Here is a 20918-nt window from a genome sequence, read left to right on the forward strand (position 1 = left end):
TGTCAGCCCCAGGGCAAGGTTACTGCCACAGCTGCTGTTTCCAGAACGGCTCATGCCTGCTTTTACCGAATTATGTCTCCTCCTTGCCACACAGGGTCCAACATAACCACCAGCACCCTGTCCTGGTCTCACTTGCAGCCCCCATGGACCACCACCACCACCACCACATCTGCCCACAATTGGCTGCCAAATCCCACTATAAATTTCTGTCTAAATCAGCCATTTTGACTGCAGTTGTGCAAAATATCACTCAGGAAAATGGTTCCAGTGTGCTCACAGCCAGGCCAGGCTGTTCTGACTCTATAGAGAGATTACTGATCTAGCCTAATGCCAAGGATGGACACCTACATCTCTCATTCCAACTGCTCATGGCTCTTACAAATGGAACTCTCAAGAAAAACAGGCATTTTTTGTGCACCACTTCCCTTTCACTCCATAGCTAAGTACAATGAAAGTCATCAAAAGTAAAGCATTAGGGAGGCAGCAAGACATCTGTTTTCCACCTGAAAGCACCATAATTGGAGTAGCTAGAGAAGAGGCAGAAGCAACTCTGGAGCAAACACAAGAGGTGCCAGGCAACCCAGAAGAACAGGGGAGGAATTACGGTGTTTGTAAGGATCTGATTGTGGAACAGGGTTGTGCAAACAGAAAGGGTATTTGGCTAAGGATAGCCTCAGCGTGAGCATAACTCTCCTTATTTCCTTTGGGAAAGTTCAACACCCAAGCTGAGGCATAAATCCTACTAAAGGCCTTCAGGTTTCACTGCTTTTATCCCAACTGCTCTCTTCCAAGTTGTTTAGCCTCATATTCAGATAACTGCCCTTTGGCATGCACGTATCAGCTGTTTTCTCAGAAGTGCGTACACTTCAGAGTGTAGTACGTAGAGCAGGACTGCTGTGAGGGAGACTGTCAAAGACATTTCCACCTCTGAGCGGTCAAGCTGAGCTGTTCCAACCCACTGACCTGCCATTAGCACTGTTTGCACACAGATGAAAAGGAAGGGCCCTGAGCTTTCACAGCCTGCTTCTTGCTCATGCCTGGCTCCCTGGTCCACAACACCCATAAGTGTGCTCCTGTAAGGTTTCTTAAATCCAACACAACTTCAAAAACCACTGCAAAAGATGGTGGAGTTCTCCAGCTTCTGCACAAAGAAGTTTGGCTGAACCAGGGTATCCCATGTGCTCCGGATTCATGCTCTTCAGGACATTGCTGCAGAAAAGCTGAATGACCTACCAAACGCACCAGTGTGGGAGAAATGGCCTTTGAGCAGAACGGCCAGCTGCAGCTCCTCTGAACTCACTCAGAACAAGAGTTTTCCATCACCATCTCTGCATTTGTAGGAGGCTGACTTGCGCTTCTGGATGGCAGTTTGAGGAAGGGGCTGGTTGAGTAGAGCAGAAATTACTTAATGGAATAGGAACAATTATGAATGGCACAAGCCAAGATAAAAAAAACAATGCATTCAGAATGTCTTTAATCATGTAACACTAAAACTTCTTTACAGTGTCATGGCAATCTACACTTCACCATCTGCTTGATTTCTGTTCTGCCCCCATTTCTCAAATACAGAATAAAAATGACATTTTAAAACAGAACACATGGCTGTGTCTACAAGACTTCACTGCTTCAAGTGAGTATTTTTTGCCTGTTAGTCTTGTATAAACTTCTTAGATGACCAAAATTCTTTCTTTCTGTAAGAATTTTAAAAGATAAAGCGCTCTCCCCCCTACTACCCTCAGACCTTCATTACGTTAATAGGTGTGCCTTCTTGTTTAGGATGGCAGCCTTTCTTCCAGGCTCAGTATGCACCCCAGAAATGGGGGGGGGGAAGATATAATGAGTTATTTTAGGAGTATCTGAGCATATTAAAGTTGAGAGGTTAGCTAGAAAGATTATATTTGGGGCAGAAGGATGCATCAAACATCCATAAGGGCTTTGGAAGATACTCTGCACTACATTACACATGGAGGGATTTTGTTATGGACCATCAAAGAAACTGTTGCTACGAAAGACAGAAGAGACGATCTTTCCAGTGGAATTAATAGTGCCTTCACTATCCGAGCTGGACTCCGAATCACTGCTTCCCGAGTAGGCACCCAGGCCAGGCAGGATCCCAATGCACACAGCTGCTGAGGGACAGTGGACCGTGGAGCCTCCCACCGAGCTGCTCCCCAAGGGAACACAGGATGGTTTTTCTGAAAGAGAGGTACCTCAGTCAAAAATGACAGCACAGGAAAGGGCTTTTAATCAGCCCAGGAACTGCCACATGTCATTCACCTGCTATTGCCACATTAGCGGTGGATGATTGCAGGATTTAATTAAAGCATAAGGCAGCTTTATGCAGCAATAAAGCTATTCTGACAGGAAGGACTTGCTACCTCAGGGATTTTTTTTTTTTTTTCCTCATCACTAGTTTAAGCCCAGCTCTGTGCTGGCATAACGGATTTTTATTCTAAAGTTGTCAGTTTGATGCTTGTCAAATACCAAACCCACTAAATAAGAATAAATAGCTCTACTTTGTGTAATTGAGTATTTTTTTGTGATATAACAGCATAGTTAGGGAAAAGTTTTATTCCATCACTCTGCTAGTCAAGGTCTCCCATCTTCCATGGCTAAGTAATTATTCCTAGTGCTCTGAAAATTTACTGAACAGAGATTCAGGAAGCGCCTTGGATTGTCATTATACAACTGCAGCTCACCCTGTTTGTGTCAGAGTATCTTGACAGCAAATCAATTGCAGCCCTGACAGCTAGGACTGAAATGCAACTTAATTCTTCTTCTAGTTCCCGATAATTTTCTGAAACAAATTGGCTTCAGGATGGACAAGATTACTTCACAGCATGAATACCTAATAGTGGAGGTATACAAATACATCAAATGCTGCTGTGAAGAGGAAAAGGATGATCTGTTCTCCCTGTCTCCTGTTGACAGGACAAGCACTAGGCTCGAAATGCAGCTACGGAGACTCCTATCAGTTATCAGGAGTGGTTTACGCAGGACTGATGACCTGTAGAGGTTCCCTCCAGCTCTATTTTCTATGCAGTCTATCAGCACCTATAGTTACCATTTCTACTGCTTTAAGAGAGAACATGCCAACCCCAGTCTGTGCTGCCTTGCATAATGAAGGAACAGAAAAGCAAATCTTCTATCAGATTTAACACCAAGTCACTTGCTGTTCAGGTGAGAGACAGACAGCTTCCCACATGCAGAAATCAAGACATACCTTGACTCTTTTCATCATGATCAGTATCTAGTTTCAACCTCTTCACACTGTTACCACCATCTGAACTGTGGAAAAAACAAGAAAGTACCTTGTTCCTCATAAGCAAACACTTAATTACTGTGAAGTTAAGTCACATCTTTGCCTCAAATGCTACAGCAAATGCCAGAAGGGTCCTCTGATGGCCATCACCACTTGTAACTGCTGTTAACTGGGGCTCCTCAGGGAACATGCAGGATCCTAAAAAGAGTCAACACCTACACTGCAAGTATCACCTGTTAACCTCAGAAACAGAAACACACCTCTGGGATCCAAGTCAGACCTCTTACACGGTAACACTGAGCTGCCTATTCAGCTCGAAGTACCCCACAGGAGATCAGGAATGACTACCTGAGCTTCAGCCACCCCACATGATCACAGGCTTGCACATGTGGATGATTACCATGCTTGATGGTGCAACATTGGTGTCTTTCCTCTTCCATGGTTTCCTGCCCCTCTTTCAAGCACCCAGAGAGCCTGTTCTAAAACATCTAGAAATCTTGCACCCAGTAAGAAGCTCAGCAGGTTTTACAGCAATTCACACACAGCTACAGTGTCTGAACTAAAAAAGAAAGGGGTCCTTTTTGGGTCTAAAGTTGTGTTGGGGGAAAGGAGCATTACTTGGACTTCTGACTCTTCAGAACTTCCACAGCTCTTCCTTGTCACTGCTTAGTTTCTTTTCCCCCCTCTTGCATGTACCCAGTCCTAAGCCATCCACATAAATAAATGCTTCCCAGCTTCAGCTGTGAAAGTGATGGAAGTATGAGCATTTTTATGCATTAACTCTTTTCTGTCCCTGTCAGAACATGCAGTACAGATGAAAAATTATTCTGTACAGGGAGGTTTTAACAGTAATACATCCTTTCAGGAAACTACAAAGCTCAGAGAGCAGATGTTGAACTTAGTTTTGACCAGTTTGCAATAAAAGATAAGGCAGCAAAAATAGAAGACTGCAAAGCATGCCAGTTAAGATGCTCTCTTCAAATAGATGCCATCTGCAGACTTTAGATCTGCCATTAAGTACATGCCAGCTCCTTCTCTACATCCTCCTGGGTTAAGTACAAGAAAAAAAAAAACATTACGTTAAAAGAAAGAAAACCATTATTGGCTGCTTGTTATCAGTTCAAGGTTTCTCTTCTCTGCCCTCCAAAAACCCAACTACCCAACCCCCCCTACATTAGGTGGTGGAAGTGCTTACTTCAGTTTCCAGACATCCAATTACTGCTGTACTGGGAGGTAAACATCACCCTACAAGATACACTTCTAAAACAATCTCTGATTCTCTGGGACAGATTCAAAAACACTGACTGAATTTGTAGATGTCAGTAATCATCGTTAGTATTAGACGACCCATCTGTGAGAAATAAGGCTGGTCCCACATGCCTAGTTTCTCCATAACTTGTAGCACACCAGCAGCTGCATTTGCAGGCCAAGATCAAAACAGCAAAAAGATCACAAACCCAGCTAGATCTGTCTGGGATGGAAAAGGTGTTGATGTATCAGTGCAAATCAATGAGGAACAAGGGAAGTTTGCCTCATGCCCTCAGGATCAAATTGGTACAGAGCTCTTCTCTCATAACCTATGTCTCCCCCATGCTGCGCCCAGTAGCAATCAAAACAATCCATTTTAGACACAGATAAAAATCAGCTGATAAATTATGCAAACCTGAATGAAATTACATGAGTGAGATGACACTGATATCTAAAAATAGAGATCTAAAATAGATTCCCTCTAGATCCCCAAGCAGGGTTGCTCAAGCCTGGCAGTCTAGAATGAAGAGTCTACCCACTTGCTTTACATACACTTATCTATTTGAATTGCTTCATGTTTTTCCCACAGGCTGCAAGAGCCTATAGAAACAAGGCTAGTCTTTTCTTATACCTCCCCCCTTTCTTCTTTAGGGCTAAGGTTCACACCTCGCTCTCTGGAGGCAGCTTTGGCCTGCCTCCCTTTACACTGCTAACTGGGTTCCGTTCCTTATGAATTTATAAGGTGTAAAACTAACCTTCTGTGTTTCACAGCTCCTGCCAACAGCTTTGCCTGAGAGAATTTGTTCTTGTTTTCCACTGACTTCATGGGCAATTTCTTCTCAGTTTCCTTCTTTGGGTCCATACTGACTCCCACTTTGGTGAGAGTGCTGTGAATTAAGGGTTAAGGATCAACCGGGAAGGAATGGAGAGAACAGACACTTCCTCTCCCATATATTTAGCCAGCTCTGCTGACAGCAGCAACCGAAGTTCATTCACATATTCTTTCATAATAAACTTATTTGTAATGACATTTAGCCAGCACCTTTGGCCAAGACAGAAGAGACTTCACCCTCTGGGTTCAGAACTTTCTCAGGTATCAATACCAGCTCTCCCTGTGAAGACATCAAGGCAGCAGACTAGGAGCTGCTTTTCTGAAGTCAGAAAGGCACAACACACAACACATCCAGCACCCATAAACATATCTATCATCCTGCCTTTTCCTGAAGGTCTTAGAAAAGCAAAAAGGTCAGATGGGGCAGGGAAAGGCAATGCAGTACTTCCCCCTTCTACAGGGATCAACACATTTGTAATTCAAATTTGCTGCTTCAACCCCTTATCCTTACTAAAAAACCTAAGTAGCAACATGTGGGCTTACTTCCACTCCTCAAACCCTCCTTTTGCTGAGCCCAGCACACTTCAGCCTACGAAAGCAAAACAGTTCAATTTTCTGTTTTGGCATTTATCACTCTTAACTTTTCAGCTCATCTCTTTGTAAGGACCACAAGGCTATTACTGCTGGTTTGAACACCAACCCCAAGCGGAAGGAGACAGATCTGACTAAGGGTGCATGTGGTCCAATATTCACCCAAAAAGTCTGTGACTGCAGAGAAAAACTAAGTAGCTTAAAACGGTGTGAGCAAGGTGGGGTGCAGCTGAAACCTGTAATGAGGTGGAGAAGCTTAAGCAGGTTCTCAGACAGAGTAAGAAGGACCTTGGTCTGCTATCAAGGCACACTCACTAAACAGATCTCCTTCTGTGGCAGGGTCTAGTCCAGTCCCTGATAACAGTTAATGTCCAGCTGTATCTGATGAAGTGAGGTCCATCAAAGATCCTGGTTTGTTAATGAGGTGCCAGTGGAGTCACAAAATCTTCCACAAAACTTAAACTGCACACAGCATAGACAAATCAAGCTATTTAAAAGGGTACTTGTTTATAACCTTAAACCTAGCTTTTTAGCGGCTTCTTTTCTAACTACAATTCCACTGATCAGGTGACACAACCACAAGCTAGAGTTTCACAGGTGCCCCAGTTATTGCAGACAAATATTAGATAGTGAATTTCACATTGATGGACCATATATTTGAAGTCATAGGTTTTTTTCCCCACTGAACATCTACATATAAAAAACTCTCACACCTTCCTTTGAAGTGACACACACAAAGTCTCCAGTCACTTTACAGTTAGGAGTGTTCAGATGCCATTCCCTATTTGATTTCTCCTAAGGATACAGCAGTAACCCAGACTGCTACCTACCTCAGTTGAAAGTCTTAGTCAAAACCAGACTGTTCTAATTTTATTTATTTTTTAAGATGGCACCGGAGTGCCATCCTGTGGCTACCAGAAGCAATCTGAAAGCTTATTGCATTGAACATGGTTTGATGTTGCAACACATGATTCCACACACTGCAGAGTTCAACTTCCATATTTATTTGTTATATTCTAATACTGCACTACAAAAGCCTGGCTGAGGAACCCAAAGACTTTTCTTTTAAAAGATGCCAAATTACAGGCTTTTCACTTCCATCCAGGATGCCATACTCCTAACAATCCTCAACTACCAGAGACACAGCACATTTTTGAGAGATTATATATGTACTGGTGCCATTAGCAAATGTAACACTATAGTTAGCCAAGAAGCGTCCCCTCTCAGGAAGACTATATTAGAAATAAACCTCTCAATCTTAAATATCAACTGCATTTAAAAAGCTGTTCTACAGTAAAACCTGCTTCTTTTTCCTACATTTACATAGGATTTAAGACAAGAGGGTTCTGGAACACTTCTTGGAACTGGCTTTATAAAAAAAAAATCTGTAAATCACACTGTCAAGACCAGTGGCATCTGGATAGGGTAATGAGCAAAAAAACCCTAGTTCTTCATGTATGAGGAAGCAGAATTCCTATGTGTCCATGCATATGAATTTCTTATGCTCAAGAGCATATTAAAATATTCCAAGGCATGTTTATCCTTAAGATATAGGATTTCATGATTGTTCAACCTAAAAAATGAAGAAAAAAAGAAAAAAGCTCTGTACTTGAATACGGATGTAGGTTTTACCATTAAATTAATGCCTCTGGGTAGCTTAAATTGGATGTTACACCAGGAAAAAGACCAAATAATCAAACCCACTGGGTTGACATTCCTCTTACTAGTTTGGAAGAGCACTTGAACAGTACCTATAGATCCAGCATGTTTACCTAGTACCCTCTGGGTTTTGTTACTGTAGTGATAAGCCATTAGTAACAACCTGCAGATGCAAAAACACCTTTTGCATTTTAAAAGAATACCACCAAAAATTTCAAACACAGATGAGTTGTTTTGCAAGTTGCTCTGAGGTTGCTTGAAATACTATGGTTAAATAAAAAAAAAAAAAAAAAAGGAAATGGAATGGGCAAAACTTCTCTCAGATGAGGTGACTATAAAACATTCTCCCTCCCTGCACCCCATCAGCAATAAGTTCTACAGTTTAATTTACAGCAGGACTTCAGATACAGAGCCAGACGATATTATTAAGACTGCAGAGACTGAGGTTAGATGGTCTGTACATCTTGAACAGGTCCTGCTCAGTAAATTCAGGGATCAGCGTGCTATGTGGCTAATTCAAGACAACATAAGATTCCCTCTGGGCTGGCATGGTTCACCCCAGACATGTGTGACCTAATTAGAGCTGTCAGCTGCTTCCACAGCAGAGTCTTATACTGCACATCCCTGCATCAGCCAGACCCACAAGCAACCATCACCAAAACTAAATATATCCCATGAACATCCCATTAGATCCAACAAATCAAGAAAATATTCCAAATCCATCAACCAACTACAGCCTATTTCTGAAGTAAAAAAAAAAAAAACCACCCAAAAAAAGGCATCAGTATTGCTTTTTCATAAACACATTACTGAGATAACTTAGATGCTCTTCACAGAACACACGCTCCGAGTTGTAAATCATTAACTAATACAAGGTAATGCAGATCTTTGTAGCATTGGCACTATTCAGCTTTATTTGCTGACTGGTTTTGGTCACCTCCTTGTGTCCACAAACTCATTTATACTAAAGCATCCTTGAGAACTTGTGCTTTGTTCACTGATGACTTAAAAGCAATGGTTTTCATTAGGAGGCAAAGAAACCATCGGGTTCTGCAGAGATTCAGTAAACCTCAGAAAAACCAACATTTAGTTTGGCACAGAAATTCTCAAATCATTCCAACCTCCCTTGACTAGCACTGATTAGAGAGAAAAAGCATGCTATATTATTTTCCAGCACATCTTCATGAAAATTTGGCACTTAATAGCAAAGCCAAAGTGTCCTGCTCTTAGTACTGGCTAAAAGTCTGTATTACCCAAAGGACCCGAGTCTCCATGGGCACTGACTTCCCAGAAGAAAGTTAGTGCATCTGCACAGATGTATTTAATCTCAGATCCTGTAGTTATCAGCAAGGGAGAAAGTAGCTAATACTTCAAGAATAACAGAGAGAACAATTCAAACATTATTTCAAACAGATATGTTAAAACCAGCCAATATGCAGTTAAAAAAAACCCAAACAAGAACATTTACTTTTCAGTAAGAAGACAAAAGCAAAAGATTAGAAATAATAGGCTATTTTTCCTTTACGTTCTCTTTCTCTTTTTAGCTATGGTATTTCATGCCCTTAATAACAGGAAAAAAAAAACCCAAACCCCGAACAATGAGGAGGCGGAGAAGAAAAGTACCGAAGACATGCGGGTGTTGGGGGAGGGGAATATTAAACATTACAGTGGGAGAACCAAGCTACAATGAGAACATTAAACTTTAAAAGTCTATCATTGTATATGTTCTGTAAAGCAGTTCTGTAGAAAGAATGTCAATGACAGAATAAAACTATAGCCCAGTCTTATACTCCTCTATATAACTGCCAGCCATTTTAATGCAAAGGATATTCTGTATTCATTTAGTTCTTTCAGCTCTTCTTCTCTTCGTTGCTTTTCTAGTAGCTCTTGCTGCCGAGAAACCTCATCAAGGAAATGCGTCTCATCTTCATCTAAGCCTCTTACCATATTTTCTGAATAAAGGAAAAGAATGCATATTGTTAAACTAAAACCACCTAGGGAGCAGCCATTTATTTTGCGTTACTTTGCCACTCTCTTAGAACATTTTCCGATGACTTCAAACTGCCCCATAAATGTAGGTAAGTATCCACATCTTACATATGACATTTCTAATACTGCCAAGGTAGAACAATTTGCACAAAGTCACTGGGAACACGGGGAGTAGAGTCCTGTGTGACTGAGTGAAGTGGGTACTCCAGTGGTCATGCTGTTGTGCCGAGAAAAGGGTACAAAGCAAACTCCACAAAATATCTGCTGGATTCTGTAATTAAGGACTAAAAATACTTCCTGGTTAATGATACTGGATGCTAACAAGCCGAAACTCTTACACACTCAAGCACACAAACGACAACAAACTAACACAGTTTGAACACAACACTTACTACACAGAAAGACACAATTTATTAGGAAGCCATGAAATGCTATTGGACTTGCTGATATAATTAAGGAAAATTGACCAAGTTTTCACACAAGCAGCCTTTCTGCAGTTTTGAAATGCCATTGGGAACAGGTTACACAGAACAAGGAATGACCACACTAAGCAATGATATATTTATTGTGTTGGTTTCAGACACCAAGTTCAAGCCTGTCTCCTCAGAATCTGTTCTTAAACCAACCAATAACTGGAAAAAAAACACATTACTTCTCATAAATCTTGCCTCAAAATAGGAAGTACATTTTCTTAAAGCAAACAATGAGCAACTTAACTGAGATTAACAGCTGTTTAAAAAAAACAAAATGTAGAAGCAAGACGATTCCTAACTTCCAAATAAAAATACCTTCCAAACATGCTACCCTACTTTAAGGAAAGTACACACTAGTAGAGTAGGAAGGTCTTTTATTTTCTGTTCTGCAAATGTTCAATGTCTCTCAATCAAATGATTTCGTTAGAAAGGTAATAAAAAATATTTTTTAGAAAGACCAAGTCTTGCTGTTTGTAGTCATCCTCTGAAATCTTAACCCAAACATCACCTTTAGTCTTCATTAGAGTTTAATTCCATAAGAGGATTTTTAGGCTTTTACGTGAGGTCGCCATATTATTTTTTCATCTTCACCCACATAGTCAAGTCTTACTCACTTTAATGACAAGCTAAGAAATCCATTTACAGTGATAATTGGCAAGCTTCAGTCTTTGACAGAAAAGCTCTAGAAATCAACTATTATTTGAGGTCACTTTTTAAAGGCTGATCCCTACTCTTTCCAACTTTAAGAATGCAGAGCTCATTCATAAATCTTTAAACCGTAAACCGTAACTTCTAGCATTCACTTCTACTGCTCAGGGCCCCTTCGAACAGACAGCAGGAGTAGTGAAACTCTGGACATTTTTTGAAGCAAGTGACATGAATTAATTTCATTCTCTGCCTGCCTGATCTGCAAACTAAGAAGCAACCATAGAGATCCTTATGGCTGACCTTACTGAGATTCCCTACTAAACAGTCTGCAGCAGGTTTTGTTCTCCTGGTTAACAGGTATCTGTTATTCCACAAGGGTTGCCTTAAAAGCAGCAGCTGGGTTACTCCTCAGTTACCCCCTCTCAGGGATGCTTCTCATTCCAGTACTTCGTTTACAGGTTTCCTGCCTGAACCAAAGGGAAGACATTGCAGATCTAATATAACTTGGCAAGGGAAACAATTAATTTAGACAGTTATTGGAAGCCTTTCCTATCTAGGTTGACAGCAGTCAGTTTTCTGGTGGCTATGTGGACAAGAATTGCTTAGTCACATCACCAAAGATGACTTGGATGAAAAGTTTCCTGAAGTAAACTGGAACTCTCCAGCTGGAAAGAATCTTGTAGGTACAGCTGGAGACTTTAATGCATTAATGCTGCTATCTGTACTATCCACTTTTCACCACTAAAAATACAAGTAAAACTTCAGAAACAGGGAATAAATTCCACTTATCCTTATTTTGATTACCATAATTCAGAAAAAAAAAACCTTTAAAGTTGTATTTTAGAGGATACTAGTATTATTTTTCATTTAAAGTGCTGTAAGACTCTACTAAAATTATTTTACTTTGAAAAGGAAGACATTCTTGCAAAGCTGAAAACCTAGCAGAAAGAACTGCTAGTCTGTATACTATTTTTTATCTACACAAAAGTTTTAGAGTAACTAAGTTTGTGTGTTTATGCAAACACAATTCTTCAGCATAAAGGTGTTTCTCCTCCCAAGTCCCATCATCAATTCTGACTGATCAGAATGACAGTACACCAAACTCATTTTCTACTCCTCCAGAATTCCCACAGATAGAAAAAATACTTATGAACATTAAGGCAAATTCAAGCATATTGGGGGACAAATCTTGTTACAAGTGGCCAAACTGGGCTAACTCTGATGAGGTAAACTAGTGGCCTACAGTCCACCCAACACTGATCTGTCGTTATTCAGTTCCTCCCACTTACTTCTCCCAAAGAAATTTGGCTACAGGAACAATTCTAAAAGCATGTACTACAAAACAAGAAAGGCAATCATGGTAATCAATAATGCACTCAATAGCATCTGCAGGGGCAGGGAGTATTATCTAACAGAACTCAAAAGATTGTGCCATAGTTAAAAGTAAAACATAGTTTTGTTGCATCGCAAATACAAGAAAAATTCTAGACAGAATCCAGTTAGGTAAAGTGGAGCTTAAAGAACACAATATTTTGAGGGTAAGGCTTCCAGCTAAAGAACCAAAATCGATTAGAACCCACCTTAAAATGGAGTCCCACAGTATCATCCTCACTTCTCTTTTGATAGAGCCAATAGCTCCCTTTTTCCCAAAATGGTTGACTAATAATTTTCTAGTTCTCACTATCATCTTTACACTCAGCAGCACATATACAGGTGATACAATGCAAAGGATTTTTCTATAAAACCAGAAATTCAAACATCAGTAGAAATTAGGTTTCCATTTCATTAGAAGAGTTAAATACCTACTTTTTGAATCAACTCCTGTATGTCTACTTCTTCCAAGTAGTAATCTCGAGCCTCAAATCACTTTTGCATCAATTAATTACAGCTTGGAAATGTAGCAGCTGCTGGAACAGGATTTCTTTTTATTGGCTCAAATAGGATAGCCTTGTGTTAAAGCATGAGTTCAAGAGTCACAAAATCACATTACATTTCCACTTTTCCATGGATTAGTATCAGGGCTTTTTTTGATTTAATGTGCAAAATAAGCCTAGTATTCCACACCTCACAGGAATGCAGCTTCTTAACTGCAAGCAACTTTTGAGTTTCACATGTGCACTGCTGTCTCAGTGCCCAGAACAATATGTTATCTGCAGGAACATCCACCATCCTTGAAAAATACAAGATTTCAGCAATACTTTTCCGAAGCCTCTGTTTATCTCTCAGAGAGGCAGACAAGACACAGAGATATGTCCCTTAGCCAGATGTTGTATGCAGCTGTTGCACACAATACATGCAGTTTGCTGGGTTTCGGTTCAAAATAGTAACTGCTGGTGCTTACTGAATTTAAATTGCTCCTCAAACTCCTGCTGCTTCTTTTCTCTCTGTTCCTGAAGTCTTTCATACAACGAACGTGGGTCATATGCCTCCTCTGGGCATTCTGTAAGGAAGAAATAAATCAGAAAATTAGACCATATGTTAGAAATACTAAATCACCAACAGTTCTTAGTTTCTTTATGTAAAAACCTTTTGAAGTTGTAGAATACAAGCTATTACCTTTTATTTCTGTCTTCCACAAAAGTGAAATATTCTCAGACCTCTTTCCTGTAATTATTAAAATCTAACCCATACCTTCTGGATCCTCAGGTTTTCGGACCTTTTCCCATTCCTCTTGCCTTCTCTTTCGTCGTTCCTCTAGCTCCGATTCAGACACAAACCTCTTGTTAATCACAAGGTCAGCAGTACCATCTCCCCCATCCATTGTGGAACAGCCCGTTCTAAAAACACAGTATGAAAGACACCGGGGCCTGATTTCACTTGTTAGTACATGAGACATTACTACACACCCTGAACAACAGGCCCACTGCACTTACAACAACTTCAGTTCTCTAAAGACCACTACATAGTAAGTACTGATTGAGATACCTACTCACTGCATAACTGCTAAGACTAACAGCACAACCTATTCTCCTTCTTTACTCCTTTTCATAATGATGTCTTCCCTGTTAGTTGTCTGCCTCGGGCTGCTTTTCTAAAAGTCATATTTTAATGGAATTTTGCCCAGCCCACCTTGGATTTACCTTGCTTAAATAAATATAAAAATTAAATTAAAATACATTAAAAAACCCCACACCTACACTCATGTCCTTTTATTTCAGTTCTTACACTTATCTGTTCTGGAGAAATAAATCTGACACTTTGCCTTCACTTTACCTAATTTCTTTTTGCCCATCCTGTGAAAACTCAAGAAAGCTTGCCTGTTTTCAATTATTTCAATACATATATTTTTAAGTGCTTAACAGTGGGGTTTCAGAAATTAGCAAACTAATCTCTCTAACCTTCAAAAGCATTCTCCACCTCTTTGCAGCTCTTGGGAGAGCTAGGCTTGAACAGATGATGCTGGGGGGCGTGTCTGGCAGGGTTCAAGAGATCCTAATACTGAGTACTGGCCATGTCAATACTAGGGGTAGGGTGGAGATGCTCCAAGGAGTCATCCTAAGAAGGAAACTCATAGTCTTAACACTTGTAAGCCCAGGATGAAACAAACTGCTTGTGTTAGTTTTAAGTGGCTCCTTTCAAGACTTACTCTGACAGCTCCATTCTACAGAATGAAGCATTAATGCCTATTTTTGTTTCTTACATCAAGACTGTATAGGCAAGTACAATGTAAACACAACATAAACGCAGCTGTTCATTTAAAGTCATGTTAACCTCACATGTTTTTCTAGTTTCTTATTTCCTTGGTATAACTTCATCACGTACCCCAAGGACTACAGATGGTTTCCCCCTGTCCTGTTAAATATTATTCATTTAGTATCTCGCCCTGCCTGCATTTTAGCACCGGAAGAGAACACAGAACACTTCCAGGGAGGGAAGGATGCAGTAACTCAAATAATGGAAGGAACCAGTTTATCATCCTTCCTTCCTACCACAAGAAACCACTCCTGCAGGAAAGAGACTCCTGAAATTCTTACAAAACTTGATACTTTTGTGGGGTATTATTTGTAATACAAATGACAAATTAAGGTCTCAAAAGAAATCCAGGTTAGAGCACTGGACAAATATTTAAGCAGGATGTATTCTTAAGGTGGGAATTATCAAAAGAAGACATGACAAAAGGATTTTCTTAAGAGCTGGGGAAAGGAAGGACAGACCAATGGCTGGTGATTTTATTTTTTTTTTTTTACTTTTCTTTCTTTCTTTTGTTTCCTTTTCAATACCTAACAAAAATCCACCTTAAGACAAGTGCACCTTCCAGAAAGCATGGAACACCCGCTCTTTGAGTGTCATTTCTGAAGGTGGTTGAAGCTGGAAACCTATAAAGAAGATGAAAATTGAATCTCCCTCCTGAATACAGGTCCTAATCACAAGGCCAGCTTTCCTACCCAAGCGCTGTATAAACAAGATAACTTGGTTCTCCACTTGTGTCATCTCAACCTGTCTATTTAGGGAGCAAACAAAAGGTTCCAATACAATGGTGACAGAAAGTCATAAAAACAAACTGAAAGAGAAGGACTTAGCAAGGGCACAGTATCAGCTAGGGACTAAAGCCTTCAACAGCAACCTACCTGCCTTCTGCTTCAGCCAGCTCACTTAGACAATATATTTTAAGGCACCTGAAGTGGATTAAGGTTTAATTACGACTTTACATACAGCTACAGTATTTTCACTACAATCCTGGAAAGTGGCATCTGATGAAACACATGTCAGCAAATAACAACTTTACTGACAACCACATCCTGGGGCACAAAGATATGGGGGGGGGGAATCAAGCAGCATTGCATTTACGTACACTTGCACTTACAAAGCTTGCTAATCTTGTTGTATTCTTTGCTCCTCCCCATCTCAAACACACACAAAATCTTCCAGACCAGACAAGACACATGAGTTTTGAAACTGTCCCCTGGTCACCTACATTTCTGCCTGGTGACTGTATTCTAGTGAGTGATACACTGTCATTGTAAATGATGGAAGTATGTAAGTATGCCATAGCTATAAATCGCAGCTTTTGATACTACCAGCTGGTAACATTCCCAGGATCGAAAAAACCAAAAACTTCACTTCCCTGGCCATCACCTAGGCTGGAACAGATCTAAAGCAGAGACAAATGTCTCCGGTACCCGTGTGCAGCTTCCAATACATTCAGACCTCCGTCAAATAATGGGCCCCGCTACCCATCACTGCAAGAAACTCGGGCAGCGCTCCCCGCACCACCGCAGCACATCAAATAAAGTGCTGCGCACTGAGCCTGGAACCACCCCGCAGCCGGAGGCGACCAGTCGCTCCCCACCAAGGCGTTGTCAGCCTGAAACCCGCCACCGGGATCCAGCACCCGCTACTAACGGTGCCGAAGTATGCTCGGAGAGGGTGAGCCTCCCCGGCGCAGGCCTGGGCGTGCTGGACCGGGGCCTGCTCCCAGCCCGCGCCACCGACCCCTCACCACGACCTCCTCTCTCTACCCTCCCTCCGCCTACTCGCTCCGGGAGTGGCCTTCCCCCACGCTCACAGAGCCGGGGCCCGGCCCTCTCCGCCCCTGCACCAAAAGGGCCCTGCACCGCGGCCACAGCCGCTCTCACAGAGCCCCCAACCCCTTCCCCAGACGCCACCACCCCCGGGGCTTAGGCCGCCGCCAGCACGTACCGCGGCCGCCGGCCCGTTACAGCGAGAGGCGCAAGCGGGCCCAGAGCGCAGCCATTGATGCCCTCTCGCAGGCCCACCCCGGTTCGTTCGTCACCACCCGTCGCCCCGCCCCTTCCGCCCACAAGAGCCAACCGAGTGAGCTCTTCCTTAGGCAGCCCCTCCCCTCCCGTAGCCAATCCCCGCTGCTCTTACGGAAGGAGGAGGAGCGCGCGGAACGGCCGCGCGCACGGCGGGCGCGCGGGAGGGTTGGCTGCCGGGTGACGTCAGGGCAGCCCCGCGTCGCGATTGGGCGAAGCGCTCGGGCCGGGGCAGGGGGCATGGGCGGGGCGGGTCGTCCGGGAGACGGCGGGGGGCGGGGCCAGGCGGGGCGGGGCGGGGCCGGTCGGTGTGTGGCCTCCATCTTTCCGCCGTGCGCCGCCGCAGCACAAAGAAGAGACGCTGCTGGGTCGGGCCGGGCCATGGACCCCGCGGTGTTCCTGGTGGGGCTGAGGTGAGGTGAGGTAAGGCAAGGTTAAGGCGGGGCGGGCAGGGCAGGGCACCGCCCTCGGGCGGTGGCGGGGCGTGCGTGTGTGCGTCGCGGGGCTGAGGTGGAGTGGGGCGGGCGCTGAGGGGAAGGGGCAGCGCAGGGCTGGGCACTGGTAGTGGTGGGCTCGGGGGCCTGCCGAGGCCGGCCTTAGGTCAACGAGGGGAAGGCGCGGTGCTCGCCCCCACCCCACTCTCCGCTTCCTCGGGAGCCACGCGTGCCGCCGGGGCAGGGTCCCGGTTGGGGTGAGGGCCGGGAGGCCGCCCGGGTGCGGGGCCGGGGGCTGGGCTAGGGCAGCCCCGCCGGCCTGAGGCAGCGGCCCGCGTTCCCGTGGGCGCTGTTTGTTTATGCAGGTGCTGACCTGGCTTTTGGGGGCGCGCGCTGCCTCGCCGGGGTCACTCGCACCCCTCGGGGCGGGCAACCAGCGAAAAAGGGCGGGTGGCCGCGATCCAGACCCGCATGCCTTGTGGCCGGCTGGGCTGCTGGCACGCTGGGGCTCCCAGCGCTGCGCATGGAGGCCCCGGAGCTGGTAAGAGCTGGGCTCAGTTGTAAAGTTAGGAGCTCGCAAAAGAAAGCGGTGAAACTTGAATGAAACGAGGGTTTGTTGGAATGGGGCACCCCAAGTCTGCCGCTGTTCGGCACGGTGAGGTGTTACAACTTTTTAAGGGCACCTCTCGGGTGCTGGCAGATCTTCCTGGTACTTGTATGACTTGCAAAACAAGGGCTTTGCTACAGCGGTTTGGTGCGGGTTGGGTTTTAGTGTGCCGTGGACAAAATGACGTGCTGCTCTGGGACGTCGTGGGAGCTCAGAAACACTCAGAAGAATTTTTTTTGAGCCTGTGAATATTTTTATGTTAATGTAAAAAGTTTAGAAGCCTGAAAACTATTTACCACTGTCAATGTAAAAATATTTCTGCAAGAGCAAGTTTTCTCTCTTTTGCAGAGAAAATATGAAGATGTGGAGTGAGCTACCAAATGCAACTATTTACCTAGATCTTTTGTTTTGCATACTTGGGCAATAGATTAGGCAGCGGCACCTTTCCTAGTAGTGTGGTAACACCACGGTACTGCTCTGGTCTCTTAGTTCAGTGCCTATAAAGCAGGTCTCTTAGCTGCTTGTATTATGCTGATATCAAGCATGCATTTCTTTTCTAAGCCATGTCATTCTGTCCTGCTGATTGCTGTTTCTATCTTGCATACCTTTGTTTCCCCCTTTTTTTTTTTGGTTTTTTTTTTTTTTTTTAAATATTGCTATTTCTTGTCTTCTGTTGTGCAGCAGTAGGTACAGTGTCCCTTCTGGGTAGGGTCTTAATGTAGGTCCTGAGAATACTGTCTTCCTGGTTTTAATTTACTGTTTTGTTATTGCAAAATCTTGTTCTGAATCTCTCAGTATCCACCCCGAGCCCAGAGTTCAGTTTGCTGCTCAGCCTGCATTTATCAGTGTTTCTCACGCAGTGGAACTTTAGTCCATGGGGAAGTATAGACATAAGAGCTGCCTTTTTTCTTCTAAATTTATTCAGCCTTCTAGATACTGCATTGTTTTCTGAATGCTGGTGTGTTTGGTGTTTTTTTCCCTTTTATGTCTGTCAGTATTTGTTTTCTTCAACATAAGCAAGAGATTTTTTTTTTCCACTTAGCACTGGCTTTGCCTCGGGTTTTCAATTTTTCTGTCCTCTGTCTTGCAATGAATGCATTTATTTGTTTTGATGTGGTGGTTTGGTTTTTTTTCCCCTCATGCTGGTCCTCAGTTCAGTTCTTCTGCTTTACTCATAATTTTCTGTACATCTATCAGTGCTATGAGGTTATTGTCAGGTGGAGACCTACATACATTTGTGTACTGTGACTCTTCCCCTGTTTACTTCTCAGTATTTAAACTTTTGCTATTTCCCTGCTATACTACACAAATCTCTTAACAGTGCTCATCACCTACGAGCTATCTGAAACATCCCCTCGCATCTTGTCTCCTCTTGGACTCCTGTATTTGGCTGTGGATTTCTGGAGGACTGTGCATTCTCAAAACTTGCTGTATCATTTTGAGAGTCTAGGATGCTGTTAAATGTATTTTTCTTTTGCATTTATCCAAATGCAAATAATTGATCTGTTCTTTGCTGTCATCTAAATCTGGCCCATTCTTCTGCAAGTGCTTTTGCATATGTCTTTGTTCTCCTCTGCTGAAACCCACTCGGCAAAAGAGGTCCTCTCTCCTGCTGGCACCCATTTGTGTGTGTCTTGCTTTAGGACATTCCTGTTAGTGCTTTGTGCCCCAATCTCTGCTATTTGTTCTCATTATAAGTCTAGTTGAATAGGTTGTGTATTTTTCCTGGTCTTTTCTTTTTCAGATGCATGAAGTGCAACTGTAGTTACATGATTGCTTGCTTCTCCTTGCCCTTTTCATCCAGACGCTCTCTTGAGGTTCCTGCTAATTCTAAAAGTTTTCAGCATCCGCTGTTCATCACTTGTGTAGGAAACTCCTCCAAGATACTTTAATGCAGTGTTATGCACCATGCACACACAGCTCTTGTCATTACTCTTGCTATTGCTGATTGTTTGTTAGCTTAGTCTTGGTTATTTACCTACTCTTAGATTGCTGGTACATCTAATTCAGCTAGTCCATGTGCCTCCCTTATCTTCAGCTGTGGTATCAGTGTGTGCCTCTGGGTAGGTGGGGTTATTGGTTTCCTTGAAGTCTTTAATTTTCCTTTTTGTTTACCTTCAGCCTCCTACACAAGGAGTTCAACTGCAATGCTTCATGTTAGCCACTGTGGTATCCTACTCTCTGGCCTTGTAATTTGGTGATCACTCAGTGGCTCCCTTAATCTCGCTGTGATCTTGTTCCATGCTTGTCTTAATGCTCATTTTTAATCTTAGAAGGGATGTGATGGTTGTCTGCACAACTTCTCAGCACTCTTCCTTGGTATGTTTTCAGTATTTTCATACCGGTGGTCTTGGCTCTCAGCATGTTTCATTTGCTGTGAGCCTCATAGATAGATTACTTACAATATTTTGATTCCCTCCCATAAAGTAGGACACCTCTCATACTCTGCCTGTCAGGTAATATAAAAGTCCATTTCCCTCAGGCTTTTTGCTTGTTTGTTAAAATTAAGGAATAAAAGGGAGATATTTAGTAACCTAAGCAATAAGTTAGTGATAAAGGTGGTGATTTGTCATGGAACGCTTAGTGGCCTGTTACTCTTTAGGCTTCTTTGTTCTAATTTCCTTTCACATCAATATCTCCCCTAGCAGATAACATATTGTATTTTGAAATGTCTCCTATTGGTCTCTTTAAATCTCTTAGATAATGTGATGGTATCCTCACAAAATGGAGCAGAGTTTGTCATGTGCACTGTTAGGTTTCCCTCTAGACACAGAGGCAGCAAGTTAAAATGCTATCACCTTGTAGTAAATTGAAGGCAAACTAATGTGATGAAGTTCATCCTGGTCTGCTCCATTGTCGATATGTTGTGTTCAGCATTTTAAACTGTTAGGTTTGGGGTTTTTTCTTCCTCGCCTGAGCTTATGATTGCTCAGTAGACTTTGAATTTATTCCTTGATTTGAAGTAGCACAGGCAGAGGTGCTGTGCTGGGATTCATTGTCTTTCAAGTGGGATTCATTGTCTTATCAGAATTGTGTTGTGTCATTTTGTGCTTTGCATTTCCTTGTGTCCTGACAATGTATTTTGTTTTCCCTTCCTGGTTTTTTTACGCAGTGACTGTAAAGTTGGCATGGCAGCAGCTGTGCCAGCATGATCTTTGTTTCCTTGTCTATTCTTCATCATGTCACTAAGGTCTAATATAAGTCAAATGTTCATGCATGACTCATAAGGTTGTGTGACCAACCAATGCATCATGATCTCTCTTCAGCTGTGCTTGTAATGATCTGGTACCTTGATCTACCACTACTGTGGCCAAACTTGTGCTTTAGACGTTTACCCAACTCTGCCATAGGAACTTTGTGTATTTGGTAGGTTTTGCCCATTTGGTAGTGATACTTGCTAGCTCAAAGTCTGGGCTGCTCGTCACTTGTTAATATATGTTTATTAATGGGGGTTCAGG

At 42.8% G+C, this 20918-nt stretch overlaps 2 protein-coding genes across 6 annotated transcripts in view; one reads left to right on the forward strand and one right to left on the reverse strand.

Annotated features, from left to right (window-relative positions):
* Positions 1 to 1824: 1824 nt before the first annotated feature.
* Positions 1825 to 16561, reverse strand: PSME3IP1 (proteasome activator subunit 3 interacting protein 1). Of its 2 annotated transcripts, none has more exons than XM_075715135.1 (7): positions 16535 to 16561; positions 13334 to 13479; positions 13044 to 13142; positions 9422 to 9544; positions 5266 to 5398; positions 3224 to 3288; positions 1825 to 2195 (listed from the first exon to the last, which is right to left on the reverse strand). In XM_075715135.1, exons 2-7 carry the CDS (start codon positions 13461 to 13463, stop codon positions 1978 to 1980), a joined length of 768 nt encoding a protein of 255 aa, XP_075571250.1. In that variant the 5' UTR covers positions 13464 to 13479; positions 16535 to 16561; the 3' UTR covers positions 1825 to 1977. The 2 variants fall into 2 exon arrangements, with proteins under 2 accessions (XP_075571250.1, XP_075571252.1); XM_075715137.1 differs by lacking the exon at positions 16535 to 16561 and adding an exon at positions 16343 to 16375 and having other exon boundaries at positions 5266 to 5399; positions 9423 to 9544.
* A 181-nt stretch (positions 16562 to 16742) lies between these two features.
* The window catches only part of RSPRY1 (ring finger and SPRY domain containing 1), a 281438-nt gene continuing 277262 nt past the window's right edge, over positions 16743 to 20918 (forward strand). For all 4 annotated transcript variants that reach the window (XM_075715462.1, XM_075715465.1, XM_075715464.1 and 1 more), the window contains exon 1: positions 16743 to 16842. The gene's annotated coding sequence lies outside the window, so the exon portion shown is untranslated. The remainder of the gene's footprint in view (positions 16843 to 20918) is intronic.

The sequence above is a fragment of the Pelecanus crispus genome, chromosome 8 (genome assembly GCF_030463565.1).
Source record: "Pelecanus crispus isolate bPelCri1 chromosome 8, bPelCri1.pri, whole genome shotgun sequence".
NCBI lineage: Eukaryota > Metazoa > Chordata > Aves > Pelecaniformes > Pelecanidae > Pelecanus > Pelecanus crispus.

Excerpts from the sequence above, each read along its gene's own strand:
- PSME3IP1 (XM_075715135.1), bottom strand. The coding sequence starts at position 13,463 with ATGGATGGGGGAGATGGTACTGCTGACCTTGTGATTAACAAGAGGTTT. Across the intron at positions 13,143-13,333 it reads AAAACCTGAGGATCCAGAAG|AATGCCCAGAGGAGGCATAT; the intron begins GTATGGGTTAGA and ends TCTTCCTTACAG. Across the intron at positions 2,196-3,223 it reads TCATGATGAAAAGAGTCAAG|AAAAACCATCCTGTGTTCCC; the intron begins GTATGTCTTGAT and ends CCTCTCTTTCAG.